General features: G+C 24.6%; 2 protein-coding genes across 2 annotated transcripts; one reads left to right on the forward strand and one right to left on the reverse strand.

Annotated features, from left to right (window-relative positions):
* Positions 1 to 6: 6 nt before the first annotated feature.
* LOC119689871 (ral GTPase-activating protein subunit beta-like) lies at positions 7 to 815 on the forward strand. Its single transcript, XM_038104802.1, has 3 exons — positions 7 to 269; positions 340 to 595; positions 670 to 815. Exons 1-3 carry the CDS (start codon positions 8 to 10, stop codon positions 782 to 784), a joined length of 633 nt encoding a protein of 210 aa, XP_037960730.1. The 5' UTR covers position 7; the 3' UTR covers positions 785 to 815.
* Positions 816 to 6,615: 5,800 nt separating this feature from the next.
* On the reverse strand, positions 6,616 to 13,175 carry LOC119688005 (protein Aster-B-like; the record flags this gene model as incomplete). Its single annotated transcript, XM_038102603.1, is given in 3 exon segments — positions 6,616 to 6,969; positions 11,504 to 11,624; positions 12,881 to 13,175. Coding segments are annotated over 3 exon segments (452 nt in total), but the record flags the coding sequence as incomplete, so codon positions are not given.
* Between the last annotated feature and the right edge of the window lie 67 nt (positions 13,176 to 13,242).

Raw genomic sequence — 13,242 nt, forward strand, 5'->3', positions numbered from 1 at the left:
TGATAGCATGCAAAACACCAGTAATGGTACGGGCAATGTTTGGGTACGGAATACAGATGCTACTGCAGTTACTGAAAATAGTAAAACTATCAGTAATACGCAGAAGTCACGTAATCTGTCTTTGGAACTAGATACCAAATCCAAAGATCCTATACCACCAACGAGACGCAAAACAAACGCTATGAAGCCTACACTACTAGCGCAAGCATCAGCGAAAATATTCCTTGTTTGGTTAGAATCTTTTGAAGATCACATTAACTTTCCAATTGGTAAGTGTGTGGTAGAAGTCTAATGAAGTTGCTAATGAAATTAATATTTCTGTCATTCTGTCATTTATAGATGATTTACTGCCGTATACCCGCACTGGAGAAGAATCTCAATTATTACAACCACCACGTGCCGCTGATTGTCACGTGATATTTTTACATGCTCTACAATCGGGTCTGTTGCGCGTCAAACTACAAGGTCCGGCAGGACGTATGAGTTTTGCTACACCATTAGTTGATGGCATGGTACTGAGTCGACGTGTTGTTGGAACCTTGGTGCGTCAAACTGCACACAATATGGCCAAACGCAGGCGTTTGGATAACGATAAGTACGTTTTTAATTGTATTTATTATTTTTGAGTTATAAAGTTACAAAATAATTTTCTACTTATTTTCTTTAAAGCTATCAACCGCCTCATGTACGCCGCCGTCTAAAGGTACAAGACATTGTACAAAAATATAAAATGGATTTAACAGAACCTGAACTTTTAGCTCACCTATTTAAGAGTTCAATTTAGTTTTAAGTATTTTATATTAACAGTATTAATAGATAATTATCATTTAAAATGTTCATTAATTTAATTAATTTGTTTCTTATTATTATTAATTATTGTAATAATTAATATAATTAATATTTTTGCATCGATGCTTTTAATTTATATATAAAATTTATATAATATAAATGTTAATTAAAAAAATAACAATAAATGAGGCTTTTGGCCAATGTAACGAAAACTTTAAACCATTTTAAATGTTCACACTTTTTTGTTTCTTAAATAAGACAATCCACATGTATAATGTATGGACAGGCTATAGAAGTACTCATACTATGGTGTCCAACCAAAAAATTTCTTTATCGATAGTGTTCTTTATCGATGATCTTTTCATGATATAAAAAAATGGATCTGTTTATAGTTGCTTTGAAGCTCTGTCTGAACAGTTTTAATGCAAGCTGGTCCAAAAATTTGATTGATTTGATTTAAAATGCAAATTTTTAAAAGAAATATTCCGTTCGGTGGCATTAGAAAGTTTAGGTTCTTAACAGTTTTTTAACTTTGGTTCATATCATCGCATGTACATTATCACGTTTACGAGTTGTATTTCTAACATCACAAACACTACCACTTGATCTGTATTATTCAATTTCATTACGAACGGCAAGATTTGTACGTTGACTTGCGGTACTTCAGGATAACAGCGATGGCTGGCTCGACCGAGAAACTGTACTAGATCTTATGGGAAATCAGATGCGCCACCTGTTTAGTACATATACATGTATACATGCAATTTTATTTTGTTTCTCTTCAACCAAACAAAATCGCTTGTTAGGATGTGTTGATAGAGATTCATCCGCGTTTACTAACATCTTAAATTATTTTCATTACGCTTTCTTAAGAATGATTTTCCACAAATGCAAATGAATCTACACAGTTTTTGTCTATAAAAATAACCGATTTCAATTTCAGTTGTCTGTCAATTTGGTGTGCCGGTGCGATTTCACAATCATATCGTATATTCCAAACTGGTTTCTTGATAAAAAATCTATTTCAAACAATTGTTATTTTTTTAACAATTTAAAATATTTTATTGGCTTTGCCAATATAAATGAAAAATAGCATTGCAAATCTTCAGGAGTAGCGACGGAATTGCTAAAAAAAAAGTATTTTCTCTATAACTGAAATTTTTCCTAACTCGAACTTTTTGCCATCCCCTTGACGATTCGAGTTAGGAGAATTTTACTATATATAAGAAAGCCAAATTACATACTAATGTCATCCTTTATCTAGATCTCCAATGCCATCCTTTATCTACACCCATATTATCCACCTTATCTAATGCACAAATTTTAACCAGACCAGGATACCTGATACCTTTACCTAAATTCAATAACATCGATTTGCATAACCCTTTCTTAATTCAATTATGTATACTAACATTAAAAAAATATTTTCATCACATTACTAATGTGATTGTCCTGTAATTCTCTGAAATTGTTGCGGTTGATTTGTTTGAAACCCTGACAAACTGTTATAGATAATGATCGGTCCTATTATCAATATTGTCCATATTTAGTTAGATTATACTGGTTTACTAGTTCAGTAGATAAAATTAAATTATTTTCTTTCCGATTTATATAGATTTATACTGCTCGATTAAATTATTAATTGGGAATTTTTATGTCGTATGACAAGAAACCTATTTCGAACAGAAAATGAAGTATTAAAAAGGCAGTTTCAATTTCTAAAATCAATTTTCAATAAAGTAATCAAAGTAAAGTTGGCTTGTATATATATATATATATATATATATTGGCTGATAATACAATTGTTTCAGATTTTAATAAAACAGCTATATAGGCGCTAGATTAGTTCATTATATATTTAATGAAATAGCTGTGTGGTCGGCCAATAAATTTTACTATATTAAAATGGTTCCAGCTTCTAATTAATGGCGTCCAAGTGTTTACTATTTCTAATTTTATGAATGAAATGAAAATCAAAATAATAATAAATTTTTACAATAGTGCAATTTTATTAATTTTTTCTAGCATTTTACTTCTTTATCTTTATTATTTTCTATAACGAACGCCCAAATTTTGAATGCGTTGAATGCGTTTTATTCAATTATTTAATAACATAGCTTTCACAAATTGTATTTGCTTTTTTTTCTATTATTTTTAATTTATCTTTGCAAGAGACATAATTTGACATATATGAATATATAAATTTAATTGTTTGCCTTGATTATTGCAAACAATTTTCAAGCCAACATTTTTCTTTTGCTTAATTAAAAATTAAAACTTATGAGAAACTTACAATAATAAATTATATATATGCGCTTTGAACAATTCTATGCTATAGTATATATAAATTTGTTAAATTTTGCTCTCACTTGCTTTTCTAACTTCTATGACTTCTATGATTTTTAATGATATATAATATTTTCAATTGGACAAGCAAATTTATTTATGCTTTATATTTAGTTTTGCTAATATAAAAATAATACATTTTATTTGTAAACAATGTCAGATAATAACAATAATTTATCTTAATATATGTATATTAATCATTTTATGAATTATACTAATATGATTAACTTATTTCATATATATAAAAATATATTTAGATAAAAACAATGTTTCATTATTAAAAGAGAAAGCAACTTGAATTTTTTAAAACAAAAATTCCCAAAAGCATTAAATTAAAATATTATTTTTAAAAATAGTAAAACTGTTCTTTACTGTGACAAGAATTCTAAAAAAAAAGTTTTATTTTTTTAACTTTACCTTACAAATTTATTAAAGTTTAAATCTTAAACTGCTCGTGTAGGTTTTATTATTAATAAATGGTATTCCTTACATTGTAACTTATTATATATAGCATCTTTGTGAATGGTTGATTCATTGATTATCTCATAAATATATTTTTGTTTCAACCAGTTGAACAGTACAAAATATTTTAAAATTTAAAATAGAAAACAGCTACAAGAATTGATCAGAATTTTTATTATATTGAAGTTTCTACTTTAACAGAATAAAAAATAAAAATATATAATTCATTTTAAATTATGTAATGTATGTAATACAGTTATCTATTACCAATACAATTGAAAAAAAAAATAAATATAGTTTGGATAATTTATTAAAATAATTATGGTTCCTGACGATATTTTTAAAACATAATTTACAAAAATAAAATACTTATAATCTTAAATTCTAAAATAAATAAAAGAAAAATAAAATAAAATAAAATAAAATAATACAAAAAAATTGTATTTAGCATAACATATAAAAAATATACCATGAAGAAGAAGACAAGCTAATATCTATAATTGTTGAAAATAAAAGATAATTAATTGTCTACTAATCAGGAAGGAGAAAAAGTTGTCCTATATTTATATCATTCTATATTTAAGAATTAAGGTAATTATACTATTATTCTTTATTATAATTGTAAGATAATAAAATAGAATTATAATTAATAAATTGAGTGAAAAAAAATATAGTAAAATTATATTTATAATGCTGACAATAAATAAAAATAGAATAATAAAACACAAACTAAGAATGTATTCTTCAATATTTTCAACCAAATTATTTAATATGTTTATAATACATACAGAATAATATAAATAAATTTATTATGTTATTTTAATTAAAGTAAAAATAATTACGTTAATAAAATAGCACCAATTAGATCAATACCTTAAGAATATAACAAATAAAATAATATAGAAATACAATACAAAAAAAAATAATAATAATAAATCTAACACAGTTAAGAGATAACAAAATAAAATAAAACAAAACACAATAAAAAATGTTGTCGGTTTTAAAATTAAAATTATAAATATAACTGAAGTACAATATTAACTAAAATAATAAAATAAGTTTTAGATAATTGAAATTACATATATAGCAATCAAAAAAAAAAACATTTACCATTTATATATCAAATCATAAATGAATAATACAATAAACGCAAGTTAATGTTATTAAGAAATTCAATAAGAAAAAAAAAATTATTTAGATATAATTCAAATAGTTTCTTAATTAAATTAATTAAAATTAAAAAACAAAAACAAATCTACCTAAATGTATCGAAACTTCTCAATTATATTATAATTTGATTTTTGTTGAAGAAATGAATTGGTAAATTTTTTTTTAATATTATTATAATATTGTTATATACAATTTTTTTATATAAATTTACTGGTAGCATGTTACACAATTCTTAGTTTTTGCTAAATAATTGTAAACAATAATATTTTTACCAGTAATATACATATATATATGATATAAAGAAACTCTTCTGTTAACTATTTTGTTCAAATTAACAGAAGAGATAAGCATTTAACAACTATCGTAAATATAAATTGAAAACCTCTACTAAAAACTATACAATTTGGAATTATTTACATAAATTAATAATTGCTATTAACTTTTGAACAAATCGGTGGATTTAGCAGTGTATCATGAAAAAGTGATTTTAGAACACTTAGAAGCTTGTAAATACAGTCGAATTTCTATAACTCAAACTAAATAGAGTGCAACAGGGTTTAGAGATCAAGTTACATACATTTCTTGAACTCGAAGTTACCATAAGTCGAACATTTTCCTTGCAAAATGATATTTCGAGTTATGGAAGTTTGACTGTAATTTTTACTGTTGTTTAAAGAGTGTTCATAAATTTTTTATTCTTTATTTTTTTTAATACAAAATTTTACTTAAATTTTTCCAAAATAATGTTAAAATTTATAATTAATGTTTTTTTTTTTGGTATTTCCATAATTCAATTGTAAATTGAATTCATAGAAACAGAACCAGGTTTTTAACAGAACACCCAAAGTGTAGTATTTACTCTTTAGATTTGTATAAAATTATATTAAACATTATTTTGATATATTTAAGTTTGTTTCGCATTTAATTTTAATCCACCAATTGGCATTTTAAATTAAAATAATTTGAAAAATAAATATTCATTTATCCTAAACATGTATAATATAAAAAATGCTTTATAAGCAACAATTTTATAGAATTTTTGGTAATATTTCTTTAAGAATTTAAAATTTTACTATACAAAAAAAAAAATAATTAAAAACTTTGACTGGAGTTTGATCAAATCTTAGCTGATAAATTAAATAAATTTTAGAAATATACAACAAAATATCAAAAAAATTAATTTAATTATGAAAAATAGCACATTTAATCACTTAATAGAAAATAGTTTAAAAATCAAATAAAAATAATTAATGTTAAGCAATTTAAATATATAATTGAACAATTAAAAGAAATAATTAAATTGTGTGAATTAAAATTTTTTAAAAATACATAGATATTTTTAAAAATGATTAAAATTTATAAACAAAACAAACAAATTATAAACAAATAAATGAATATTATTATAAATTATCTCAGCATTTTAAACAGGTGCCTAAGTATGATACGTATCTAAATTAAAATTCAGATATATATATGTATGCATACAAATAAGTGAGATAACAATTAAGTTGAATAAAAATTATATTATTTAACATTCCATAAAGCATTAATGTTAATAAATTAAATTAATTTAAACTAATAAACTAAATGTAATTAAATATATTTATTGCCAGAGAAAAACAATTTGAACAAAATTCAACTAAATTCTTAGCGAATCTAAATTAAATCCTTTGACAGCAACAATTCTAGGTTGAGTGTACATATAGATATGTAAAAGTATACAGACAAAATTGAATAAATATTTTTATACTAACATAAACATAAATTAAAAATAAGCAAAAAGAATTATAATTAAGCTAAAATTAGTTTTTCTTAAGCATCACGTACAATTTCAACGATTTGATTTTAACGATTTTAATGATTTTGTTTCTCATTTATAATTTTATAAGCTTTATAAATTTTATAAATTTCATAAATTTAACTACTTGTAAAGGAACGGATGCGCATCCATTTTAGGATGCCGGTGATGCCGGTAAGAATGAACTAATGAGCCTTCTTAGCATATTTTAGACTCATACTCGTATACAACAATGAATAATAGTTTACTATATATTATAATAATTTTGTTTTTGTAGTTGTCACTTGCAGTAAATTTTATAAGCGAAACAGCAACCATTTATATCTTTTGGGATTTTCAGTTTTTGTGTAAATATGTAAATGATCAAGTTAACGAAACATGAGTTCAGCCAAAGTTCTCTCAGTCTGAAATGATAAAAAGTAAGCAGGTATTTTGTCTGTGGTCAGTAAAATTAAAAAAAAAAATAAAATACATAATTAAATATTAAAAATACTTGAAAAAGCGCATATTTCTAAGTAAAATTAATTTTTGTTTAACTATTCTAGAAAATGTGTATATAAGTACTTTAACGTTCAAGAAATTTTATACAATATCAAACAAACCAATTTCAAAACATTAAAGTATTGGAATATATATCTTGCAGTTGTTTGAAAAAATTTATATTCTCAATAATAATTAAAACATTATATGTTTATTTTATACAAAATACCAATAGCAGAATTATTTTCAATATATAATTTTATTGTTTTAACTAATATAAAACCCAAATGCAGTTCAAGTATTTAAAAAAAAAGCTTAAAACATATAAATGAAAAAAAAAAAGGATTGAAACTAGTGTATAAAGCTTCGCAAAGCATTCATTTCGAGTTGTTTGAACTTTATTTTATGGTAATCGATAATCGGTAATCAGTAATCGGCGTAATAGAACTTGAAGTTCTAAGTTCAGCCAATCATCTATTCCGATGAACACAAGCGTCTCCTGCCACTCTCAAGCTTGAAAAAAGTAGTTCCAAAAGAAACACGTTTGAAGTGTTCAGTTAACATAGTTTGGCAGAGAGGCTGTACATTCAAAACTATTTTGAATTAAAAAAACATTCTTTTAGAGAAATATTTCTGAATGCTTAAGCGTAGACAACTTATACATAGATGTCCCACGCCGTTCAAAATAAATTAAATGTGTCCATTCGATTGCCAGTCACTCTACAACGAAGCACTGCCACTGTCACTTATATGTTTATCATAAAACAACGAACATATACATTTAAACAAAGAGAAAATGAGAGCGTAAAGCTTGTGTGACTCGTTTGGAGGATGTTCTCTTGTCCCACCGAAGTCCCACCGAACACACTAATTTAAGTTCAATCGACCTTTGGACTCATACCCTTGAGGAAGCTAGATTTTTACGGCTGAACCCCGGTTGATTTCAATTATATCCTTCCTATTATCCCCACTCCCCTACCCCTGTATTCGTTTTGTAATCCTTACATGTTATCTGCTTTTCAGATCCCGGCGAGCTACAACAACAACAACAGAGCGTAAAGATCTTTCATATGAAAAATTACCCATAAAGATAAGCAAGGCATAAGTGTGCTGAGAGCAAATTATAAATCCCAGTTAGAAACAGATCGATCTATCTCCTCTATGATGTCTTTAAGATATGGATGCATTCATGTAGACTGGGTTTTGGGAACACTTTTTAAAAAAATGAGGAAAGTGTTATCGATGATATTTTCCGTACGTGCCTTTAAGATTTAATCAGCCTTACAAAGTGGATGCTTTCGATTGAAAACGTTGCACTCAACATAGGTTTTTTAGTATACTTAGGTAGTATACTTAAAATTTATGATTTTTTAAACTGAGAAACCACCTTAATTAAATAAAAATTGAATACAAAAATTTTCAAACATAATCAAAAAAAGAAAATTCCAACATTTTTATATACACATCAACTAATTAATAATAATTAATACCTTAATTAGATTAAAATCAATTATATTTAAATATATACGCTTTAAAAACTAATATTAAAAATAAAAACATCACAAATAAATTTGTGGTCTAGAAAAAATATATAAAAAAATAATATATAAAATTCTTATAAAAAAAAATATTTCATTAAAAAATATATAATTATTATCAAAATATCTAGAAAGTTTATATTAAATAATGACAATAAAAAATATTCTAATATTTGATATGTTTCAAAATAAATGTGAAATTTTAAATAAAAAAAAATTAATTAAAAATTATCAAAATAAATGTGAAATGTGAAATTTTTAATAAAAAAAATTAATTAAAAATCATCAAAATAAATTAGTAAAATGATTTTGAAAGTTAATATATATAAGAGCTAGTTAGCGATAAACATAGAAATATAAATAAAACAAAAAGAAATACGTATATGAAATAGTGCTGACAAAAAGAAATATGAATAAAAAGAAAAGATAGATAGATAAAAATATATATAAAAAATACAGAAATTATTTGGGGGGAAAAAATAGGTTTGACATTACCAAAGCTTGCGCCTAAGAACTAATTATGAATTATAGTATTATCGTACCCACAGCTGAGAATTTAATTACTCACAAGAAGAAGAAAAACTATTTGTCGGACTCACAATATAAGTCAACGTCAAAATAAATTTATTTTAAGCAATTATTTTGTATGGATTTCATCTAAAATCTCTATGTAAAGGGACGATTGATTACCTCCAACACTAAGGGACTGGTTTGTGTGATAAAAGACTAACACATATGGACAGACTAGCAAATAGATGAAGATGGATAAATCAGTTAGTTTCGTAATAATATTAAACAGTATATACGATATATGTGCTTTCCAATACTTAACATACTCTTCTAATACTATAAGAAACATTAACATAACATAGATATTCAATTGATGTCGTATTCAATTGAAGTTATATTACACATACCTACATATGTAATAATTATATATACTGAAATTATTATTAATGTATACAAGTTCTATATAAAGATACCAAGTATTTACGAAAACAAACTTTTACATACTTATAAAACTCTCTCTCATAAAACTCTTATAAAAGCAGTTAGACGTTGAATTAAATAGTGTTCTAAAGGACATACATCATCGAATTAAATGATTCCAGGTCAAACATATTGCTTAATTTCAAATGTTTGCCGTGTCCTATCAGTTCACATTACGTTGTTGTTGAATTGAAAGCAAGGATGTAAATGAGTTAAAGAACATATATATAAGAATGAGTTAGGATAAAAGGAAAAGTTGGAGAGAGAGAGCGAGAGAGAGAGAGAATGTATATAGAGTATTGAAAATTGCTCGGGTAGAGGTGTAGAAGTCTTGAAATTTAATTAATAAATATAATTTAATATAAAGAAATGCGGTCCTATGTTCCTCCTACGAGTTCAAGGAATTTATATACATATATATATATATATGTTTATAAGAAAGAAATATTAGAGAAACATAATTTAAATTTTAAATTATATAAGTATTGAATTATAATTAAGTATTGACACGTTGTGCTAATACAATAATAAAAACTAAAATTATAATAAAAATAATACAATATATAAAAATTAAAAAAATATACATATAATATGCAAGCTGTGTAATAAACATAAAATTCAATTATGCTATTAAGAGACGATAACGATAACGATAATTTTTAATACAATAAACTACTTTAAAGCAGTTTAAAGCAATATTTATTTCTAAAAAGTTAATGGATTTGTTAACGAATGTTGAAAGGATTATGTGACCTAAATTGATATTTTTCACATAAAATTAATTAAATTAATGTAGTTAAATTAAATCTTTTTTATTTTAAATGTTATACGGTATTGACAATGCAGTCGTTATATCATGCTTTTAAAATATTAACTGCAAATCTAAATCACTTTCTTAATATATTTAAAACGTATTAATATTTAAATGTTTAGGTTGGTGTATTGTATAAGACCCTGAGGTGTGTAAGATCTTATTTAATTTTTTGTGGAATACGCGGTTATATGTAATGAAAAACAATGGCGCAACAATATAGATAAATGGTGCCAAGAGTTAAATTATTTCAAATGAAATGAAATGAAATTTATAAAAAAAATTAATAATAATTAAACGTCAAATAGACAAAAGTTTCTTAATCCAAAACGTATCGCGGATTAGAAAAATATTCAATGATATGGCACAATGGTTGATACGTTACTACGGATAAGTGATTAAGAGACGTCGAAGTAGATTATGTGATGGATGGAATGGAATAGCATTCTACATGTGTGTGTGTAAATTATATACTGAATTGCACACCAAATATTTAATTATTGGTAATGTAAGTAAATAGCAATACAGTTATTTATATATGAAATGAATGAAATGCTTAGTCAAAATTTTAAATTTAAAATTATTACAAAATATAATTCTATTCTATATCAAGTGTATATATTATTACTTTGACAGAAATGAAAAGCTTGACTTTGAAGCTTATAATGTACATATCAAAATAAAAATAATTATACATTTATTTTTGAATGTATATATAAAAGAAGCATATAGCAAAATGTTCATAAAAAAAAAGATATAAATATTGTATACATACATAAACACAAATTTCACAGGAAGCAATTTTTTTCATATAAAAACTCTTTAACAGACACAAAAGTTAATCACACATAAACTTTATTTATAACATATATATCTTTATATATATATATATATATAGTTAAATACAATATTAGTTATAAAAATTTGTTATTACATTATTTAGTTAATCTTCTGTTAGTAACTTTATTATTATTTTAATTTAAATAAAGCTTAATTACAGAAATTGCGTTTTTTTTTGTTTAATTTTTGTTATTGAAACAACTAAAGCTCATCGTTAAGTTCTATTATTTGTTGTGTTAGCTTGACGTCGTTGGTTATTGTTTGACAAACAATGCTCACCTTTTTCAACAAATCAATGGCAGTTTGCAATACTTTGTACCATTTCTTGAGTTCCGCTTCATGCAGAATTTCCTGTTGGCGCAACAATTCAATCCAATCTTGCGGAGTATTTGGCAATTCCCTATAAAAAATTAATAATACACTTTAGTATGAAACAAATAAATATATATATTTCTAATAATTATATTAAAATATATTCTATGATAAGCTTATTTTTGTTATACATTTAACTTGTAGGTTAGAATTCATTTCATAATTATAATTATAACCTTTAAAAACTAAATATCACCTTATAACTCTTATCATTCGCATTTTAAAATAAAATTCAATAAATAATATGCATTTTTTTTGTTCACGCACAAATAACTCTTAAATTCTCCTTTTTTATTTTAAAACGCACAAATAACTGCTATTTTTGTCTTAAAAATATAAAACGCAGGCGTAAGTTTTATAACTCACACGGCGTGCCTGATATTTTTAAAAACGATAATATAAAATACATTTTGCATGTAAGTAGTTGCTTTTGTAATTTCATACAAAATGTATTAAAGACACAAAACACCACAACAACAACAACAACAACAACAACAACAACAACAAAAACAAAAAGCAAAAGTTTTTCTTTACGTGCATCAACTCTTTAATACATTTTGTATTACAAAATTACAAAAGCGTTTTATTTTTTCGTTTTTAAAAATATCAGGCACGCCGTGTGAGTTATATTTTGTTTTCAAAAATAAAAAGTAATGCCTGCGTTTTATATTTTTTTAGGCCAAAATAACAGTTATTTGTGCTTTTTAAAATAAAAAAGCAGAATGTAAGAGTTATTTGTGCGTCGTGAAATAAAAGGCACATGATAATATTTATTTCTGAAATATATATATATATAATTATTATTTTTTAACTCTTCTTTTAAAATATGAGTTTTAAAATTTAATTATATCTTTCTCACATTGTTTTATAAGAGAGTTTAATATTATGATATCATGATATGATATATGTCTGATTGTAACTTAGTAATATGAAAATAATATATTTAACCCGAATCATTGTAATTCTTTTTTAGGTTCGTTTCTTGGATATTTATTTCCCAAAACCGGAATTAAAGGATATAAATGGCATATTTTCCAGAATGGCAATTGCTATTCTTACCACTAACAAACGGTGGGTATATACGTATTTATTTACTTTTTTACTTTACGCAATTATTGATCAATATATGATTTGATAATGAAAATTCAAAATGATTCGAATTAAGAATATAAAAAAATTAATAAAGACTAAACGAATAAATTAAACATATTTATTATATTATTATATTGTTTATATTATTATATTGTTTAGGTATGGAGAGTATTATAATGCGTATTCGCTTACTTCAATTCAGCAAGATTTGGCATACGTGCACGACTATTCAAATCATCATCAATACGTTCTTCCAGTTTCCAAAGCTTTAGCAACAATATCACATTTAAAAGAATTAAAAAGCTCATAAACAGTATAACGAAAATAGAGATCCATCTATAGCGGCTGGTAGGCTGTTGTACAGGATAATGCTTATTGGTAGGCAGCTGTTGTGCCAGCACTTGTGTAGCCAGCATATTATCCACTGGCTCTGCTTTCTGTTGCACAGGCATGGTCTCCTCCATTGGACGTACTTGTGTTGCAGTACCTTAATATATATTAAACATATTTGGCTTTAATTAAGCAAATTATACATATAAAGTACTTTATAACTA

Source organism: Teleopsis dalmanni, chromosome X (genome assembly GCF_002237135.1).
Source record: "Teleopsis dalmanni isolate 2A chromosome X, ASM223713v2, whole genome shotgun sequence".
NCBI classification, from domain to species: Eukaryota; Metazoa; Arthropoda; class Insecta; order Diptera; family Diopsidae; genus Teleopsis; species Teleopsis dalmanni.

Coding starts and splice junctions, on each gene's coding strand:
- LOC119689871 (XM_038104802.1), top strand. CDS start 8: ATGCAAAACACCAGTAATGGTACGGGCAATGTTTGGGTACGGAATACA. Junction 270..339: donor TCACATTAACTTTCCAATTG/GTAAGTGTGTGG, acceptor TGTCATTTATAG/ATGATTTACTGCCGTATACC. Junction 596..669: donor AGGCGTTTGGATAACGATAA/GTACGTTTTTAA, acceptor TTTTCTTTAAAG/CTATCAACCGCCTCATGTAC.